Here is a 19,865-nt window from a genome sequence, read left to right as displayed (position 1 = left end):
ATCGGGATAATGTGCCTTTAGTAACACCAGCTCCTTTCCTTTGACCCTGGAAGGAAACAAAGAGAGCCCTGCTCTTCCTCCAGGGACTAGTCCTGTCTAGATAGGTTATCACAGCCCTTCTCACATCTAAAGTATGGTACTTTTCTTCATCCTGATTAGTAGGGTTATTATAGAAGGTAGGAAGAAGAATTTCTTGAGATCTATGGAATTTAGTACACATTTTAGGTAAGTAGGAAGGGTCTGTTTTTAGGACAATCCTATCTGGCAATATTGACATAAATGGAGGATCTACTGATAGTGCCTGTATGTCACTTACCCTTCTTGCCGATACTAAGGCGACAAGAAGAGCAGTCTTGAGGGAGACATGTTTAATGTGAGCAGAATGTAGAGGCTCAAATGGGTGATCTGTCAAGGCTTCAAGGACCAGATTAACATCCCAAGGAGGTGAGTGGGGAATTTGGACCGGTTCTGCTCTCTGGCAGGCTGAAATGAATCTGGATATCCACCTATCTCCCGCAACGTTGTGACTATACAGAGCCCCTAGCGCAGAAACTTGCACTCTTAAGGTATTAACTGAAAGGCCTAAGTCCCGTCCTTTCTGGAGAAATTCGAGAATGAGAGAGACTGGAATTTCCTTTGACAGGGCTGAGGGATAGAGGCTTAAAAATTTCTTCCATACTTTTACATAGATCGATGTAGTGGATCTTTTCCTACTCAGCAGTAGGGTATCAATTACTTTATCAGAGAAGCCCCTTAGCTTTAACAGCTGCCTCTCAAATCCCAGGCTGTCAACCGCAGACCCTTCACATGAGGGTGGTTGAAGGGCCCCTGGAAAAGCAGATCTTGATTCTCTGGGAGAATCCATGGATCCGAGATGGACATGGCTCTGAGCAGAGAAAACCATGGTCTCTTTGGCCAGAACGGGGCAATTAAGATCACATTCGCTCTGTCCTCCCTTATCTTCCTGATTACTGTTGGAAGAAGAATCATCGGGGGAAAGGCATACGCTTTCTGAAATGTCCACGGAATCTGGAGGGCGTCGAGAACATCGGGGTTGTCTGTCCGGAACATTGAGGCGAATGTTTTCACTTGCCTGTTGTCCCTTGTAGCGAAGAGATCTATGTCGGGTATACCCCATTTTATAGTTATCATATTGAATATCCGACGATTTAACATCCACTCCCCTTGATGGAGGGTATGACGACTGAGAAAGTCTGCTTTTGCGTTGTCTATCCCTCGGACATGTAGTGCTGATAAGGACAGAAGATGATTTTCGGCTATAGTCAAGATGTTTTCGGCTATAGACATGAGAGTGCCTGATCTCGTTCCGCCTTGATGGTTGACGTAAGCCACTGATGTCATGTTGTCTGAGAGTACCCTGGTATGTGTTCCGTGCAACTGTGGGAGGAATTCACATAGGGCATGATAGATGGCTTTTAGTTCTTTTTTATTAGACGAGTCGTCTAACTCCGTAACCGACCATAACCCTTGGACAACCTGGTCCCCCAAGTGTGCCCCCCAACCATGAGGGCTGGCATCCGTAAATATTATGTTTGAGGGTTTAATTTCCCAGGGAACCCCGCTAATTAGATGATCTGGTTGTAGCCACCAGGTTAGAGATTGGATTACGTCATTAGAAAGGGATATTTTACCGTCTAACCGCCCTTGTAATTTTATCTCCTCATGCAAAATTGCATACTGTAAGCACCTCGAGTGGAATTGGGCCCATGGAACCGCCGGGATACATGACGTGAAGGAGCCAAGTAAGGACATACCTTCCCGAAGGGAAATTATGGGTTTATCTAGTATAGACTGAACTTTATTCCTCACCGTTATTTGTTTAGATTCTGGGAGAAAACATCTTTGACTTATAGAATCTAATATAATCCCCAAAAATACTTGCCGAGTCGTTGGGATCAGCCTAGATTTTTCCCAATTTATTATCCATCCTAAGTTCTGTAAGGATGAAATCATGTGACTTAACCTTTGTTGACATTGTGAGGGGGATTTTCCTACCACTAAAAGGTCGTCTAGATATGGGATTATGAGGGTGTCTTTTAATCTTAGAAATGACATGACCTCTGACATTAGTTTAGTGAATACCCTTGGAGCAATTGATAGTCCAAAGGGCATTGCTGTATACTGAAAGTGCCGTATATATCCTTTTATGACAACCGCCACGCGGAGATATTGTTGATGTTCTTTAAAGATTGGGAGATGGTAATACGCATCTTTCAGGTCCAGAACCGTCATAAAGCAATGGGGAAACAGGAGTTTTATGGTGGATCGGATAGACTCCATTTTAAAGGTTTGATTTTCTAAGAAGGTGTTTAATTTCTTAAGGTTTATAATGGTTCTGAATGATCCATCCGGTTTTGGTATTAGAAATAAAGGGGAGTAAAACCCTTTGCCCTCCTGAGGAAGTGGAACTTCCACCAGAACCCCCTTGGACAGAAGACTCATTACTTCCTGCTCCAATGCCTCCTGTTGTGATTGAGATATTAATGAAGTCAATAGAAATGAGTCCGGAGGGACTCGGGAAAATCTTAATTTTAAGCCGGAGGTGACAAGATCATTTGCCCAACTATTTGATGTTATCAGCCGCCATTTATCTGAGAAGGAGGATAATCTACCTCCCACAGGTAGATCCGCTCTAACGGGGTTTGTCCTCAGGTTTGAAAGGGCGCTTCCCAAAGAATGCACCCCTTTGTTTGGTGTCTCTAGTGGCCCAGCGGTCTTGGTTCTTAAAATCTTTCCTTTTATTAAACACGGGCTTCCGGAATGCTCTCCTATAGGATGGAAGGTAATTAACGTTAGGGAAGCCCTTCTTCCTCTCTCCCGCTTTAGTTAAAATTTCGTCTAGTTTAGTACCAAACAGGTACTCACCCTGACACGGGAGGCCACACAATTTAGATTTTGTTTGGGGATCACCCTTCCATCCTTTAAGCCACAGGGCTCTACGTGCTGCATTCGTGAGTCCCGCTGACTTAGCCGCCAAGCGTATGGAGTCAGCAGATGAGTCCGCCAGGAAGGCTGTAGCCCCTCTGATCAGGGGTATAGAGGACATTAATCTGTCTCTAGAGAGACCGCTTTTTAGTCCCTCCTCCAAGTCATTTAGCCAGACTAGCATGGACCTAGCGGTGCATGTAGCCGATATTGCCGGCCTAAAGGCTCCCGTACATGACTCCCAAGCTCTTTTTAAAAGAGAGTCGGTTTTGCGGTCCAATGGGTCTTGTAATGAACCCGAATCCTCCACGGGCAGTGAGGATTTTTTGGATGTGGATGCCACTGCCGCATCCACCTTCGGGGCTTTTGACCATAATAAGAACTCGTCATCATTAAGGGATAACGTCTTTTTGAGGTTGGTGGTAAACCCCTTTGCCCCTGGCTTTCCCACTCTTTCTTGATTAGATCTTTTACCGCTGATATTACAGGAAAGGAGGGCCTTTTCTTTTCTGACAGACCAGCGAACATGATATCCTGCTGCGTTTTAGGGACCTTAGAATCTTCAATACCCATGGTGTTGCAGACTGATTTTACCAGGTTATCAATGCTATCGGTGGGAAAGCATGTATCTTGATCCTCATCAGAGGAAACGTATTCACGGGAAATGTCCGAGTCTGCATTTTCTCTGTCAGACGACTGGTCAGATATAGGGGAAACGTATCCTTTTTTCACTTTAGTACGTGGCTCTTTGTCAGAACCATGTAAGGCTCGTAATTCTTCCCTGATCATGACCCTAATATCCTCAGATCTAACCGAGGCTTCTTCCCGTAGGGTAGAGTCAATACACGGTTTACACAGCCTCTTTTTATGACTATCCGGAAGGGGCTGGAGACATAACGCACACTGTCTGTGTTTCGTTTTTTCAGTCCTTTTGGCCTAGGGTGTGAGGGAGAGGGAACAGTAATCAGCCTAAATAGGGTAGATATACACTCACCCAGTGAAGCTGTTTGTGAAGGTACCGGCTGATGGGGAGGAGACTGAGGCACGGGTTGAGGAATAGCACGATCCGACTTGCTTTTCCTAGAAGATCCGCTCTGCTTAGAGCGGCTGGTGCTGGCATGGCTGCGTGGAGTGGATGCGGTGGCTTCTAACGAAGACATCACAGCGTCCTGCGCAGAATCCATAGTGGACGCCGGAGCGACATCGCCGGCGTCCTTTCATATGGGGGCCGCCATCTTCTTCCGGTTGTACCCGGAAGCGCTAGTCACTTCCGGGTCGCGGCCACACTGTATGGGCCTGCGCTGCCGCCGGTGTCAGCGCAGGCGCTGTCCCCCTCCTCCTCCATCACCCCGGAAGTTACCTGTATTTCCGGGGGAATACACTGGGGCTCCATGCTGTGTATGCGTCCGCCGAGAACGGCGCGACGCTGACCGCATCACAGCGTTGCTCCCGCAGACGAAACCGGCTGGTATCCCGAGAGCCAGCAACCACCGTCCTGGCCTCACGGCGTCTGCCAGCAGAGGGGGGAAACTGAGCCAGGACCCCCGACGCTGCTTCCAGCCCTGGAGCCCCTGCCGTCCTCTAAGGTAAACCGCGCAGGCGGCATCCAGGCTGGGTATCCTCTTCTCTCCATGGATTCCCGTAGGAACAGGAAACCAAACTGTGGGAGCGAGGGGGACCGCCCCTTTTATCTCTCCATAGGGTTTCCTGTTCCTAGGGGCGGATCCCCTCTCTCAGTGGGTGCTGTCGTGGCGAAGAGAAAAATGGTATTGAAATTCCTCCATTTGTATAAAATCATTCTGCCTGTTAATTGCTGTAGTCGAAACTCTTTAGAGATGGTTTGTAACCTTTTCCAGATGACTAGCAAAAACAATTTTTCTTCTGAGGTCTTCAGAAATCTCTTTTGTTCATATCATGAAACACTTCCACAAACATGTGTTGTGAACATTAGCCTTTGATAGATCCCGGTTCTTTAACCCCTTCATGACATGCAATTTTCCGCTTTTTCCTCCCCTTTTTCCAAGAGTCATGCCATATGAGGGCTACATTGACGGGAATAGTGGGAAACGGGAAAAAAATTCCAAGTGCAATGAAATTGCAAAAAAGTGAAATTCCATAATTGTTTTATTTAATATGTTCATTATATGGTAAAACCGACCTGGCAATATGATTCTCCAAGTAATTATGAGTAAATAGATACCAAACATGTATAGTTTTGTTTTATTTAAGTGCTGAAATTCAGAAATTTGTAAAAAAAAAATACCATTTTGGGGTAGATAAGATGTTTTGATTGCCTCTGATTGCATTTTATTACAATGTTGTGGCTGGCAAAAAAACTTACTTTTGGCACTTTGAAAGAAGGATCATAAAGACAGGAATGCGGGTCACCATAGGACCCCTAGCTGTCATGAATACCCATCTGCACCCCGCGACCACGTCACAAGTGTGCCGATGGAAGCCTGGAATGATGCCCCCCTGCCGCAGCAAGTTAAATGCCACTGTCAGCTTGACAGAGGGATTTAACAGGTTAAAAGCCGTGGGCAGAGCTCCACTCCACCCGCGGTTGTTAGAAGCATATAATGGCTGATTAAATCAGCTATCATATGTAGGGAAAGATGAGGGCATGCCATGTAAGCCCGAACCAAAGGCAGGGATATGACATGTGACGTATATGTACATCATATGTCGTGAAAGGGTTAAATAAAACAGGCCATTGACTCATACCTGATTGATTGTCATCCTATTAAGTTATCTGCTAATCCTAAAAGTTCACATACTTTTGCCACTCACAGCTTTGGATTCTGAATAATTTTCCTAGTAAGAAAATGTCAAAGACTAATATTTGTGACACGTTTGTTTTATTTGTTTATCTTTTTTTCCTTTTAGAAGTTGTGTAAGAATGTAATGCAGTTTTAGGTCAAATTTATGCAGAAATATGAGCATTCTGAAGTATTCCAAAACTTTCAAGCACCACTGACAACCAAACAAACAAGTGTATTACATGAGAAATAAGACTAAATTTGTGGGGATTTTTGATGCTCACTTGTGTTGATGTTTTATTTTCAAAATTCAGTTAACGCTAGCATTCAGATTTTGCTTATGTATTTCCCCTTGGCTTCTCTAAAAGAATCAAAAATGCTTGTGAAAATAAAAAAAAAACAAACATAAAATTAATTGTGGCTTTACAAGCCAAAAATAAAGCCACAAAGATGTGTGACAGAAGCCCGTAAATAAGGCTGGACAATGCCTTTAATGTTTATGCCTCTTACAACGTGTTGTGTTTTTTTTTTTTATCAATTTTTAGGTATGAAGTAATAAAAACACATATTTCATATGATACCCAGATTTCACAAAGTATTGCACATGTTTAATGTAATGTCTAAATAAATCCTTATTCACCATGAAAAACATATAACATTCTATTGCTTACAATCTACTATATAATTGTCTAAGGGTCACTTCCGTCCTTCTGTCTGTCTGTCACGGATATTCATTGGTCGCGGCCTCTGTCTGTCATGGAAATCCAAGTCGCTGATTGGTCGCGGCAAAACAGCCACAACCAATCAGCGACGCGCACAGTCCGGAAGAAAATGGCCGCTCCTTACTCCACGCAGTCAGTGCCCGGCGCCCGCATACTCCCCTCTGGTCACCGCTCACACAGGGTTAATGCCGGCGGTAACGGACCGCGTTATGCCACGGGTAACGCACTCTGTAACCGCTGCTATTAACCATGTGTGTCCCCACTATGCCTATGTGGCATCAATAGTACAAAAATGTAATGTTAAAGATAATAATAAAAAAAAAAACCTGCTATACTCACCCTCCGTTGTCCGCCGAGCCGCTCGCGCCGGCCGCCATCTTCCGTTCCCGGCGATGCATTGCGAAATTACCCAGAAGATTTAGCGGTCTCGCGAGACTGCTAAGTCATCTGGGTAATTTCGCAATGCATCCTGGGAACGGAAGATGGCGGCCGGCGCGAGCGGCTCGGCGGAGCTTCGGTGGATCCCAAGCGTCCGTAACCGCTTCCTGAATCCAGGCGCCAACGGAAGGTGAGTATATAACTATTTTTTATTTTAATTCTTTTTTTTTTAACAGGGATATCATGCCCACATTGCTATATACGTGGGCTGCGCAATATACAACGTGGGCTGCGCAATATACAATGTGGGCTGCGCAATATACAACGTGGGCTGCGCAATATACTACGTGGGCTGCGCAATATACTACGTGGGCTGCGCAATATCCTACGTGGCTGCGCGATATACTACTTGGGCTGTGTGATATACTACGTGGGCTGCGCGATATACAACGTGGGCTGCGCAATGTATAATGTGGGCTGTGCAATGTACAACGTGGGCTGCGCAATATACAACGTGGGCTGCGCAATATACTACGTGGGCTGCGCAATATACAACGTGGGCTGTGCAATGTACTACGCGGGCTGCGCAATGTACTACTTGGGCTGCGCAATATACAACGTGGGCTACGCGATATACTACGTGGGCTGCGCGATATACTACGTGGGATGTGCGATATACTACGTGGGCTGCGCAATATACAATGTGGGCTGCGCAATACACAACGTGGGCTGGGCAATGTACAACATGGGCTGCGCAATATACACCGTGGGCTGCGCAATATACAACGTGGGCTGCGCAATATACTACGTGGGCTGCGCAATATACACCGTGGGCTGCGCAATATACAACGTGGGCTGCGCAATATACTACGTGGGCTGCGCAATATACTACGTGGGCTGTGCAATATACTACGTGGGCTGCGTAATATACTACGTGGGCTGCGCAATATACTACGTGGGCTGCGCAATGTACTACGTGGGCTGCGCAATGTACTGCGTTGGCTGCCCAATGTACTGCGTTGGCTGCGCAATGTACTGCGTTGGCTGCGCAATGTACTACGTGGGCTGCGCAATGTACTGTGTTGGCTGCGCAATGTACTGCGTGGGCTGCGCAATATACTGCATGGGCTGTGCTATACACTACGCATACATATTCTAGAATACCCGATGCGTTCGAATCGGGCCACCATCTAGTAAATAATAAAAACCTACAGTGTAATGATGTAAAAAGGGCCTTATAGCATAGGTGTTAAAAAAAAGACTGGAAGAAAGAGATTGCATTGATTCTCCGAGTACATATGACTGCAGCATGCATGGGAACTTATCTGTAGTGGCTATTGAAGAACATTGTGAAGAAAAGTGAATATTGAGGCAGAGAACCTTTCTTGGAATGTCCTGACAGGTTGCGCTCTCTTCCACAGCTGTTTTCTGCGTCTGTAAATACATAATGCAGAAAACATTGTTACAAACAGTGCATAGTGTCTTCCTCTTTAGAACATACATTTATACACTCCATGTGTCTGATTACATAAAATCTCATTCTGAACTTTTATTACAAGTAATTAAATATAATTAAATATAACAATAACATGAGGTTTTGAACCTACTCAAAAAGGACAGAAACAAAATCACAAAGTTCTTAAGGCAGGTCCATCAGATTTCTATTCATACAATATTAAACAGATATCTTTGACGAGATGAGACTGGTGTACTTTCTTGGAAAATTTACATCAGAATACCTATATATCGTATTTCTCAGATTATAAGACACACTTTTTCCCTAAAAAATATGGGGGTAAAATGGGGGTGCGCCTTATAATCCGAATATTAGCTTCCCCGGGGAAAACGGCTGCGGTGAAGCGGGGTCTCAGGAGGCAGGGTTGCTGCTGCAGGAAGCTGGCGGCGGGCTGCAGGAGTGGGGCAATGCCGCGGGCCCCATGCTGGGAGGACAGGGTGTACAGTGGTGCAAGGCTGTAGCAGGCTTCTGGCTTTCAGAAAATGTTGGGAGTCCCCGCACTCCCCATTCTTTTCAATGATGTGGACTTTAGGAAAATGGCCGGCAGAAGCAGTGCAGGCTCAGATTGAGATCTCGGGTTCCGTCAGTCTGTGCATGTGACACCTCCGGCAGCAATTTTCCCAAAGTCCCACCGAAGTGAAAAGGATGGGAAGTGTGGAGACTCCCAACATTTTCTGAAAGCCAGAAGCCACAAACTTCAGACAGATACCAAAATTACAAAGCAGATTGATACATTTTCATTTAACATGATTTAGCCCTTTTACCCAGTATCCCACATTCATCATTAGCGATATCATCCATACATCCCAGGAGGCAAGTCAGCGGGTTATACACAATATTTACTCCCATCACTTCTTGAATCAGATTGAGCACTTTCACCCAACAGGGCTGAATGCGAGAACACGACCACATCATGTGTAGAAGGTCGGCTCCTTCCTCAGAACACCTTGGACATTTTGAGTCTCTTGAGTCTCGTCTCAGACCTGCCTTCATCATCCATAACGGAGTCCTGTAAACTCTATAGACTAAATATAGCTGTGACACCCTTTTAGCCTCACTTAAAGAAACCTTGGGAATATATTGTAATATGGACTCCCACTGAGACTCTGATAGACTAAAATTTTCTAAAAGGATTACAGAGCCATTTTAAGGCTACTTTCACACATCAGGTTTTTGCCGTCAGCCACAATCCGGCGAATCTTGAAAAAAAATGGATCCGACAAAAGTTGCTGCCGAATCCGTTTTTTCTCACAGACTTGTATTAGCAATTAGCACCAGATTGCGACGTATGGCCTCACGTTTCATCCAATTTTAGCCGGATCCGTCGAAAAATTTTTGTTCCAGCGGCCAGAGAAAACGTACATAGGAACATTTTTTTGTCCAGTGAAAAAAAGGACAGCGACGGATTCAGCGTAAAACGGATGAAACGTGAGGTGAAATGATGGAATCCGGTGACCGTTTCCATTTTTTTTAAACAAATCATGCATTTTCCATTCAAATCATTAATTCTCTCTCTCTCTTCCCGGATCATCAACTTCAAAAAAAAATATTACCCGGAACAGCTAATTGGATCCGGCAAAAAAACGGATCCGTCGTATCAGTTTTTCACAATTTGCGACGGATTCGTTCTTTCCAAAATTCGCCGGATTGTGCCTGACGGCAAAAACCTGATGTGTGAATGTAGCCTAACCCCTTCACCCCAAAGCCTGTTTTCACCTTCCTGAGCAACCCATTGTTTTCAATTCTGACCACTGTCACTTTATGAGGTAATAACTCTGGAATGCTTCAACTGAGCCCGGTGATTCTGATAATGTTTTTTTCGAGACATATTGATAGTGGTAAAATTTCTTCAATATGACTTGCGTTTAATTGTGAAAAAACAGATATTTGCAAAAATGTGGAAAATGTAGCAATTTTTCGAACTTTGAATTCTTATGCCCTTGAATCAGAGAGTTATGTCACACAAAATAGTTAATAAAAAACATTTCCAAGAGATGGGTTAAAAGTTCACCAGTGAATTCTCATTTTCACAAAAAAATTTACAAAACCATTTTTTTGGGGACTGCATCATATTTGAAGTGAAATTAAAGGACCTATTATAACAGAAAATAACTGAGAGTGACACCATACTAGAAACTGCACCCCTCAAGGTGCTCAAAATCACATTCAAGAAGTTTATTAACTCTTCGAGTGCTTCACAGCAATTATTGGAATGTGGAAGGACAAAAAGAACATTTTACTTTTTAGTCACAAAAATGATCTTTCAGCCCAAATTTTTCTATTTTCACAAGGGTAACAAGACAAAATGGACCACAAAAGTTGTTGTGCAATTTCTGGTGAATGCACTGATACCCCATATGTGGGAGAAAACCACTGTTTGGGCGCAATTCAGGGTTCGGAAGGGAAAGAGCGCTGCCTGACTCTTTGAACTCAAAATTGGCTGGAACTGAGAGCGGTAACCATGTCGAGTTTGAAGAACCCCTAATGTGCTTGAACAGTGGAAACCCTACAAGTGACCCCATTTTAGAAATTAGACCCCCAAAGGATTTTATTTAGATATGTGGTGAGCACTGCAAAGCCCCAAGTGCCTCACAGAAAATTATAACGTGGAGTCGTGAAAATAAAAAAAAAATCACATTTTTTTCCACAAAAATTATCTTTAGCCCCAATTTTTTATTTTCACAAGGGTAACAGCAGCAAATAGACCCCAAACGTTGTTGTGCAATTTCTCCTGAGTACGCTGGTACCCCATATGTGGAGGAAAACCACTGTTTGGGCGCATGGCAGAGCTCGGAAGGAAAGGAGTGACATTTTGGAATGCAGAATTTGATAGAATGGTCTGCGAGCGTCATGCTGCTTTTACAGAACCCCTGATGTGCCTAAACAGTGGAAATCACCCACAAGTGACCCTATTTTGGAAACTAAACCCTTCAGGGAATTTATCCAGAGGCACAGCTTTATAGTAATGATTATAACGCTTTTGGTTTTACTGGTATATGAATTTATAATATGGTGTTATGTGTAAGTTGTGCAGAGTACATCAGATTATAAAAGTATGTTATGTCAACAGGGTAAAAACAAATTTTATTAATTTGTGGACATGTGGCACTCTTTGAAGCAATCCTGAATGTAAAGGCCAGGTTTCTCAGGGCAGGTTTCACAATGGTAAATTGTGTGTCCTTTCGGATTCCCCTCTTGTAGCATACTCTGCACCGTTTTTGTGATCTTTCCTTCTTCGCTGTTTGGGGAACCTCTCCTGGGAAATGTTGACCTGGGACAATACGGGCACTATCAGTTACAGAAGTACTGAGACAATTACCTCCCTGAGTGCCACACATTAGGGCCTTGATGATGTCCTCCTGAAACTGAAGGCAGGTCCCCGTATTGTCTGCAGATTGAAACAGCACAAAAGCATTGTACAGTGCCATCTGTACAGTGTGTAATGCCAATATTTTGTACCATACTTTAGCTTTTCGCATGGCACTGTATGGTTGGAGGACCTGATCTAAGAGATCTACACCCCCCCCCATGTACCGATTGTAATCCAAGACACAAACTGGCTTGTGGGACTTGTGTTGTGGTACCACGAATAGTGATAAGGGAGCTGTTTCACGGTGTATAGTGGTCAAGATAAGGACATCCCTATTGCCCTTATACTTGACCATCAGCATGTTGTCGCTGCATTGGGCTCTGCTTTTCCCCTTTCTCAGCAGTTGCCCAATTAGCGGCTTAGGGAGGCCTCTCTGGTTTGCTGCATGCAACTGTACCTCTGAGAAAGAGTGTCTTGAACAGTGGGATGCTGGTGTAAAAGTTATCTATGTAGAGGTGATAACATTAATCCAGCAGTGGGTGAAGCAATTCCCACACAATTTTCCCACTCACCCCCAGGACAGGGGGGGGCATTCAGGGGGGGTCAACCTGGGTTTCCATCCCTTCGTAGATCTTATATCTGTGGGTGTACCCTGAGGTGCTCTTGCACAATTTAATTCCGTATTGTCGGAATTTTAGCCACCCTTTGAAATGAACCAGAGATTCAACTATAGCGATGTCCCTTTGGGGTGTGTATGCCTCAGCAAATTTTCTGCTGAAGTGTTCACCTACTGGCTAAATTTTATATAGACAATCAAAGTTAGGATTGTCTCGGGGAGGACACTGCTCATTATCACTATTATGCAAAAAATTTTGGATCGCTTCAAATTGTGTCCTTGTCATGGGAATACCGGTGTACTGTAGAATGTATCAGTACTCCAGTATTGCCTAATCTCTTGTTTTCTGACTATGCCCATATGAAGCACAATTCCCCAAAATGTCATAATCTCTGCTGCATTTACAGGGGTCCATTTGGCATACGATAACGTGGGATTTAGGGTTAAAAATTGATGGGCATAAAAGTTTGTGTGGGCCATCATCAGATTTATAATTTCCTCACTGAAAAAGAATTTGAAGAAGTCAATTTCAGTGAGGCCTGTTGCTTCAAACTGGATTCCTGAGCTGCCATTGAAATCCAGAATAACAGGTAGATAATTTTCGGGTGGTGCAGTCCATATGGGATGGGTTGCTGCAGGGGTTGCCTGGGTCTTAGGGTGCATTGCTGGGGGTCCTTCCTCACTAGATGAGGAGGAAGAGGAATAGAGGAATGTGGGATGTTACCCACTGGCTGAATTCATGTCGGAGGTAAGGAAAGCGTATGCCTCCTCTGGTGAATAGCGTCTTCTTGACGAATGGGCCATTTTAATTTTATTTTTCAAAACACTGGGGATGTGTGTGCAAGTGGTGCTTTAATCTTTAATAATAATCTTTATTTATATATAGCGCTAACATATTCTGCAGCGCTTTACAGTTTGCACACATTATAATCGCTGTCCCCGACGAGGCTCACAATCTAAGTTCCCTATCAGTATGTCTTTGGAATGTGGGAGGAAACCGGAGAACCCGGAGGAAACCCACGCAAACACGGAGAGAACATACAAACTCCTTGCAGATGTTGTCCGTGGTGGGGTTTGAACCCAGGACTCCAGCGCTGCAAGGCTGCAGTGCTAACCACTGCGCCACCGCTTTTACACGTGTATTGTGTGGGGCTTGTATAAAGGGTACTATTTATTATAAAAAGTAGCGTGAAAAAAGTAAAAATTAGGAAGAAACACTTAGAAGAAAAAAATGAAAAGAAAAATCAGATGTAAAAAAAAAGTTTGTATAAAAAAAATTCACTACACTAATGCCCTCCTAATAAATTTACCCGGTGCTAACTAATCTTTTTCTATTGCTAAAGAAAAACGGACATCACCAACAATGCAATGTACGCTCCCCTAATTCACTTGCTAAAAATTTACTAGATGCAAATATTTATTTGTCTGGAAAAGAAAAAAGGAGGTCACTGACAATGCGACGTACGCTCCCTAAATGCACTAGTTAAGAAATTACCAGGCGATAACAATTTTTTTTTAAGCTACCTCCCTACTACTCTGTACTATTATTTTTTCTCTCTAAAACAAAATCGACCATCACCAAACACTGTGACGTCTGCTACTCTAACACGCTACCTCCCTACCTATGAAACTACACTCAGCAGTGAAAATGGAGGCCCTCCCGTGAAGCCAAGTATGCGGGGAGGTCTCATGGGAACACAGACCCTATAGTTTATTTTTCAGTTCTTACTTTAATATCACTTTGGTTTTATATTTGGATGGTTTCTGATATGAATTTTTAGGGTTAAATGAGCTGGTTATTTCTGGTTTTTGCTGGCGCTCTTTTTATGCCTTTTCATTGGTCAGCTGTAAAAAACCGGGAAGAATTTTGTCTATAAATAGACAGTTTTACCTCAGTTTTCCTCATATCGTTAATGAAGAGAGAAGATCCCGCCCGCCCTCCCTATTTTGTTGTGTTCCTTTCCTTGTCGTGGTTGTTTATTTGAGGGTAAAATCGCCCAACTATTGGGTGGATTGTTTCAGTTATTTATTGGTGTTATTTAATTAATTAAATTCTTGGTATTAATTTATTTATTAAGATATTTATTGGTAATATTCAATTAATTTATTTCATGTCACCCTAAATAAACACCATGGCTATTGATTTCCAATTTGAGGCTTTGTGTTTTTTTTTTAATTAAGAATGGGTTTTGTGTTACCATGATCAGCGCTCTGGCTCCACAGAAAGGGCATGAATTCTCAGTGCAAGATGCCTCGCACATGGAAAGAACGCAAAAAAGTGCGCCAAAAATTCAATTGGGAGGGGCCGGTGGGATGGGGGGACAGGAAAAGGGATTGGGGAGCTGCTGCTGCTGTGATCACAGATAGGTAACACAGCAGACAGCCCAGGAGACAGATCACAGGAGGATCTCGGCACAGCAGGATATCGCAGGAGCAGGAGGATCGCAAGGGGAATCGCACTGGCCACCAATGAATCTCTATCCCAGGTACACAAGGGTGATCTCACAACCGCTCTGCATGCCAACTCTGAGGTAAAGATAGCGTACAGAGCGGTGATCGCTATTTTAGATTAACCCCATTGGCGCTGATTGGCTGAACAATAGTTTCAGAATTGACCAGCCAATCACAACGATTGGCGACGCAGGGGGGAAAGGGCAGGGCGGTACAGACCCCCAGGACAACGTTAAGGGATGGCCTGCTGTCAGCGCTGTAGCGCGGTAACAAGAAATAACGGCGCCATATATATACGCTGCTTATATATATATATATATATATATATATATATATATATATATATATATATATATATATATATATATATATATATACACAGTTAGGTCCATATATATTTGGACAGAGGCAACATTTTTCTATTTTTGGTTATAGACATTAACACAATGAATTTTAAACAAAACAATTCAGATGCAGTTGAAGTTCAGACTTCCAGCTTTCATTTGAGGCTATCCACATTAAAATTGGATGAAGGGTTTAGGATTTTCAGCGCCTTAACATGTGCCACCCTGTTTTTAAAGGGACCAAAAGTAATTGGACAATTGACTCCAAGGCTATTTCATGGACAGGTGTGGGCAATCCCTTTGTTAAGTCATTCTCAATTAAGCAGATAAAAGACCTGGAGTTGATTTGAGGTGTGGTGCTTGCATTTGGAAGGTATTGCTGTGAAGTAAAGGTACCTTCACACGAAGCGACGCTGCAGCGATAGCGACAACAATGCCGATCGCTGCAGCGTCGCTGTTTGATCGCTGGAGAGCTGTCACACAGACCGCTCTCCAGCGACCAACGATGCCGAGGCCCCCGGGTAACCAGGGTAAACATCGGGTTGCCAAGCGCAGGGCCGCGCTTAGTAACCCGATGTTTACCCTGGTTACCAGCGTAAAAGTAAAAAAAACAAACAGTACATGCTCACCTGCGCGTCCCCAAGCGTCTGCTTCCTGACACTGACTGAGCTCGGGCCCTAACAGCACAGCGGTGACGTCACCGCTGTGCTTTCACTTTCACTTTAGGGCCGGAGCTCAGTCAGTGTCAGGAAGCAGACGCTGGAGGACACGCAGGTGAGCATGTACTGTTTGTTTTTTTTACTTTTACGCTGGTAACCAGGGTAAACATTGGGTTACTAAGCGCGGCCCTGCGCTTGGTAACCCGATGTTTACCCTGGTTACCAGTGTAAAACATCGCTGGTATCGTTGCTTTTGCTTTCAAACACAACGATACACGGCGATCGGACGACCAAATAAAGTTCTGGACTTTATTCAGCGACATCACAGCAGGATCCTGATCGCTGCTGCGTGTCAAACGAAACGATATCGCTAGCCAGGAAGCTGCAACGTCACGGATCGCTAGTGATGTCGTTTCGTGTGAAGGTACCTTAAGCATACGGTCAAAGGAGCTCTCCATGCAGGTGAAACAAGCCAGACTTAAGCTGTGAAAACAGAAAAAACCCACCCGTGAAATTGCTACAATATTAGGAGTGGCAAAATTTATAGTTTGGTACAACCTGAGAAAGAAAGAAAGCACTGGTGAACTCATCAATGCAAAGAGACCTGGGCGCCCACGGAAGACAACAGTGGTGGATGATCGCAGAATAATCTCCATGGTGAGGAGAAAACCATTCACAACAGCCAACCAAGTGAGCAACACTCTCCAGGAGGTCGGCGTATCAATATCCAAATCTACCATAAAGAGAAGACTGCATGAAAGTAAATACAGAGGGTTCACTGCACGGTGCAAGCCACTCATAAGCATCAAGAAGAAAAAGGCTAGACTGGACTTTGCTAAAAAACATCTATAAAAGCCAGCACAGTTCTGGAAGAACATTCTTTGGACAGATGAAACCAAGATCAACCTCTACCAGAATGATGGAAAGAGAAAAGTATGGCGAAGGCGTGGTACAGCTCATGATCCAAAGCATACCACATCATCTGTAAAACACGGCGGAGGCAGTGTGATGGCTTGGGCATGCATGGCTGCCAGTGGCACTGGGTCACTAGTGTTTATTGATGATGTGACACAGGACAGAAGCAGCCGAATGAATTCTGAGGTATTCAGAGACATACTATGTGCTCAGATCCAGCCAAATGCAGCCAACCTGATTGGTCGTCATTTCATACTACAGATGACAATGACCCAAAACATAAAGCTAAAGCAACCCAGGAGTTTATTAAAGCAAAGAAGTGGAATATTCTTGAATGGCCAAGTCAGTCACCTGATCTCAACCCAATTGAGCATGCATTTCACTTGTTAAAGACTAAACGTCAGACAGAAAGGCCCACAAACAAACAGCAACTGAAAACCACCGCAGTGAAGGCCTGGCAGAGCATCAAAAAGGAGGAAACACAGCGTCTGGTGATGTCCATGAGTTCAAGACTTCAGGCAGTCATTGCCAACAAAGGGTTTTCAACCAAGTACTAGAAATGAACATTTTATTTAAAATTATTGAATCTGTCCAATTACTTTTGGTCCCTTTAAAAACAGGGTGGCACATGTTAAGGAGCTGAAACTCCTAAACCCTTCATCCAATTTTAATGTGGATACCCTCAAATGAAAGCTGAAAGTCTGAACTTCAACTGCATCTGAATTGTTTTGTTTAAAATTCATTGTGGTAATGTCTATAACCAAAATTAGAAAAATGTTGTCTCTGTCCAAATATATATGGACCTAACTGTACAACGCATGTCGGGATGGGTATAACATACAACATAGAGTAGATTTTCAAGGTAAATACACCAGCCTCATCAAATCTATTCAACAATGTATGCAGTATGTATTGTGAAATCTGGTGTCAGCTTCTTTTTGAATTGCAGCATAGGACAACTGAAAGTTACACTTAGAAAAATACTGCCTGTGAGCAAATAAATACTGCCTATTAAAATTCAGTTATAAATTCTAAAGAGTGCTCAAAAATACAGCGAAGGTTAAGAAAATTACAGCTACTTACTGCAGGAGATGGCTGAATCACTGGGGCTGAAAATTACAACCAAGACATGAAAGAAGAAATAAAAAGGAAAATTAGCATTTGATGTCTTGCAGAGTTGCTACCTAGGTGCAGTAAGAATACAAATGTCTCCATTATTATATGGTGTAATTTGAAAAATGTGTAGAAATATGTGATCTAAACTATTTGCAAGGCCGTGGTTTTGACGGATAGCACTCATACCCCATGCTATTCTATGGGGCTGTGCACATGTTCTATTTTTACCTCAAACCGAGTTGTCCGAGGAAAAAAAACAGCGACTTGTCCGATTTTGATCCTAGTGTCAGATCAAAATCGCCAATGCAAGTCTATGGGTCTGTGGAAAACATCGGACTGCAGTTGGATTACATCCAAGTGCAGTCTAATATTCACAGACTGAGGCCGGTTTCACATGTCAGTGGCTCCAGTACGTGTGGTGACAGTTTTCTCACGTACCGGAGATACTGACACACGTAGACACATTAAAATAAATGTGTCTCTGCAGATGTCAGCGTGTTTTCACGGACCGTGTGTCCGTGTGCAAAACACAGAGACATGTCAGTGTTCGTGGGAGCGCACGGATCACACGGACCCATTGAAGTCAATGGGTGCGTGTAAACACATACCGCACACGGATGCCGTCCGTGTGCTTTTTTAAAGTCATAGGGTTAAAATTGAAACAAATTATTTCAATACACGGACACACGGACAGCACACGGATGACACACGGATGGCCTACGTGCACACACGGACACGGATAGCTCCGGGACCGTTTCTTCCGGTACCGGAAATATCTGGACGTGTGAGACTGGCCTGACATAAAGAAGGTGGAGAGAAAACAGTTTTGTGCACATACCATAAGGGTAAGTCTCCACGTTCAGGATTGCATCAGGATTTGGTCAGGATTTTCCATCAGTTTTTGTAAGCCAAAACCAGGAGTGGGTGATAAATACAGAAGTGGTGCATATGTTTCTATTATACTTTTCCTCTGATTGTTCCACTCCTGGTTTTGGCTTACAAAAACTGATGGAAAATCCTGACCAAATCCTGATGCAATCCTGAACGTGGAGACTTACCTTAACATTCACATGTTCAGTATTTGGTAAGTATTTTACATCATTATGTGGAAGCCAAAATCAAGAGTGGAACAATTAAAGGAAAAACAGAGACGTCACCACTTCTTTATTTATCACCCACTCCTGATTTTGGCTTACAAATACTGAGGTAAAATACTGACCAAATACTGAATGTGTGAATGTGGCCTAACCCTGTATCTCTAATAACCCCATAACAGTACTCACAGCTCACAGCCTCTGTCCCAGGAGCAGTCACCTGCTAAGAAAAAAGTATTACTAACTATGCATTCATCAACTTAGTAGTAAACATAAGCAAATTCTATGTTGTAAAGAACCACTGTATATCTCTGAACTAATCTCTTGATACCTTCAAACAAGCTCCAGTCCTCCCAAGATCTCCCCCTCTCCTCCATACTCATACGTTCCTCACACAATTGCCTCCAAGACTTCTCCTGAGTGTCCGCCAACCTCTGAAAGTCTGTGCCCCAACACATTGGATTATCCACCACATTCGCAACTTTCAGATGGACCTTGAAAACCCATCTCTTCAAGAGAGCCTACAGCCTGCATGAACCCCGCTGCCACCTCACCACCACCAGAGCTCACCAACCCATAAACCTACTGTCTATTTCCCCATTATCCTTCTCCCCTCTGTACCAGTCTGTCATTGTTATGTTGTTCACCATATTTTATATTTGTGTCTTGTACAGGTATGTGACCCCTTCTCATGGACAGCACCATGGATCAATAGTGCTCTAAAACTAAATAATAATAATAATAATAATCTGCTCTTAATGTGAATAAAACTTGCACAAAATATTTTTAATTTGACATTTTTATATGAAAATACTGACTGTAGTTGTGCTGGATGTTACAGCTGGCAGCATCATAGTTGACATCAATGGCGGCACAAGACTTGGGAGCTTTGGAGAAAAGCATAATTAGGAATGCCAATGTACATTCATTTTAGAAAATGTTAGGATATTACATGATGTCAATATAATAACATATGATATCTGATCTTTACAACTGTCAAAGGAACCTCACGTATTGTGCAATGCATCTCATAAAGTGT

At 43.5% G+C, this 19,865-nt stretch overlaps 1 protein-coding gene across 5 annotated transcripts in view; it reads right to left on the bottom strand.

Moving 5' to 3' along the window:
* PRPF40B (pre-mRNA processing factor 40B) overlaps positions 1–19,865 on the bottom strand; it is a 139,211-nt gene that overhangs the window by 96,382 nt on the left and 22,964 nt on the right. For 3 of the 5 annotated variants that reach the window (XM_077297432.1, XM_077297431.1, XM_077297433.1), the window contains exons 4-7: positions 19,645–19,713; positions 19,016–19,049; positions 17,700–17,725; positions 8,186–8,239 (exon numbers count right to left, since the gene is read on the bottom strand). In XM_077297432.1, the coding sequence (XP_077153547.1) occupies positions 8,186–8,239; positions 17,700–17,725; positions 19,016–19,049; positions 19,645–19,713 (183 nt within the window). The remainder of the gene's footprint in view (positions 1–8,185; positions 8,240–17,699; positions 17,726–19,015; positions 19,050–19,644; positions 19,714–19,865) is intronic. The other 2 variants (XM_077297434.1, XM_077297430.1) reach the window with 1 other exon arrangement.

The sequence above is a fragment of the Ranitomeya variabilis genome, chromosome 3, assembly GCF_051348905.1.
Source record: "Ranitomeya variabilis isolate aRanVar5 chromosome 3, aRanVar5.hap1, whole genome shotgun sequence".
NCBI classification, from domain to species: Eukaryota; Metazoa; Chordata; class Amphibia; order Anura; family Dendrobatidae; genus Ranitomeya; species Ranitomeya variabilis.
Note: the sequence above shows the minus strand (reverse complement) of the source record. Positions and strands in the feature narration are given on the sequence as shown.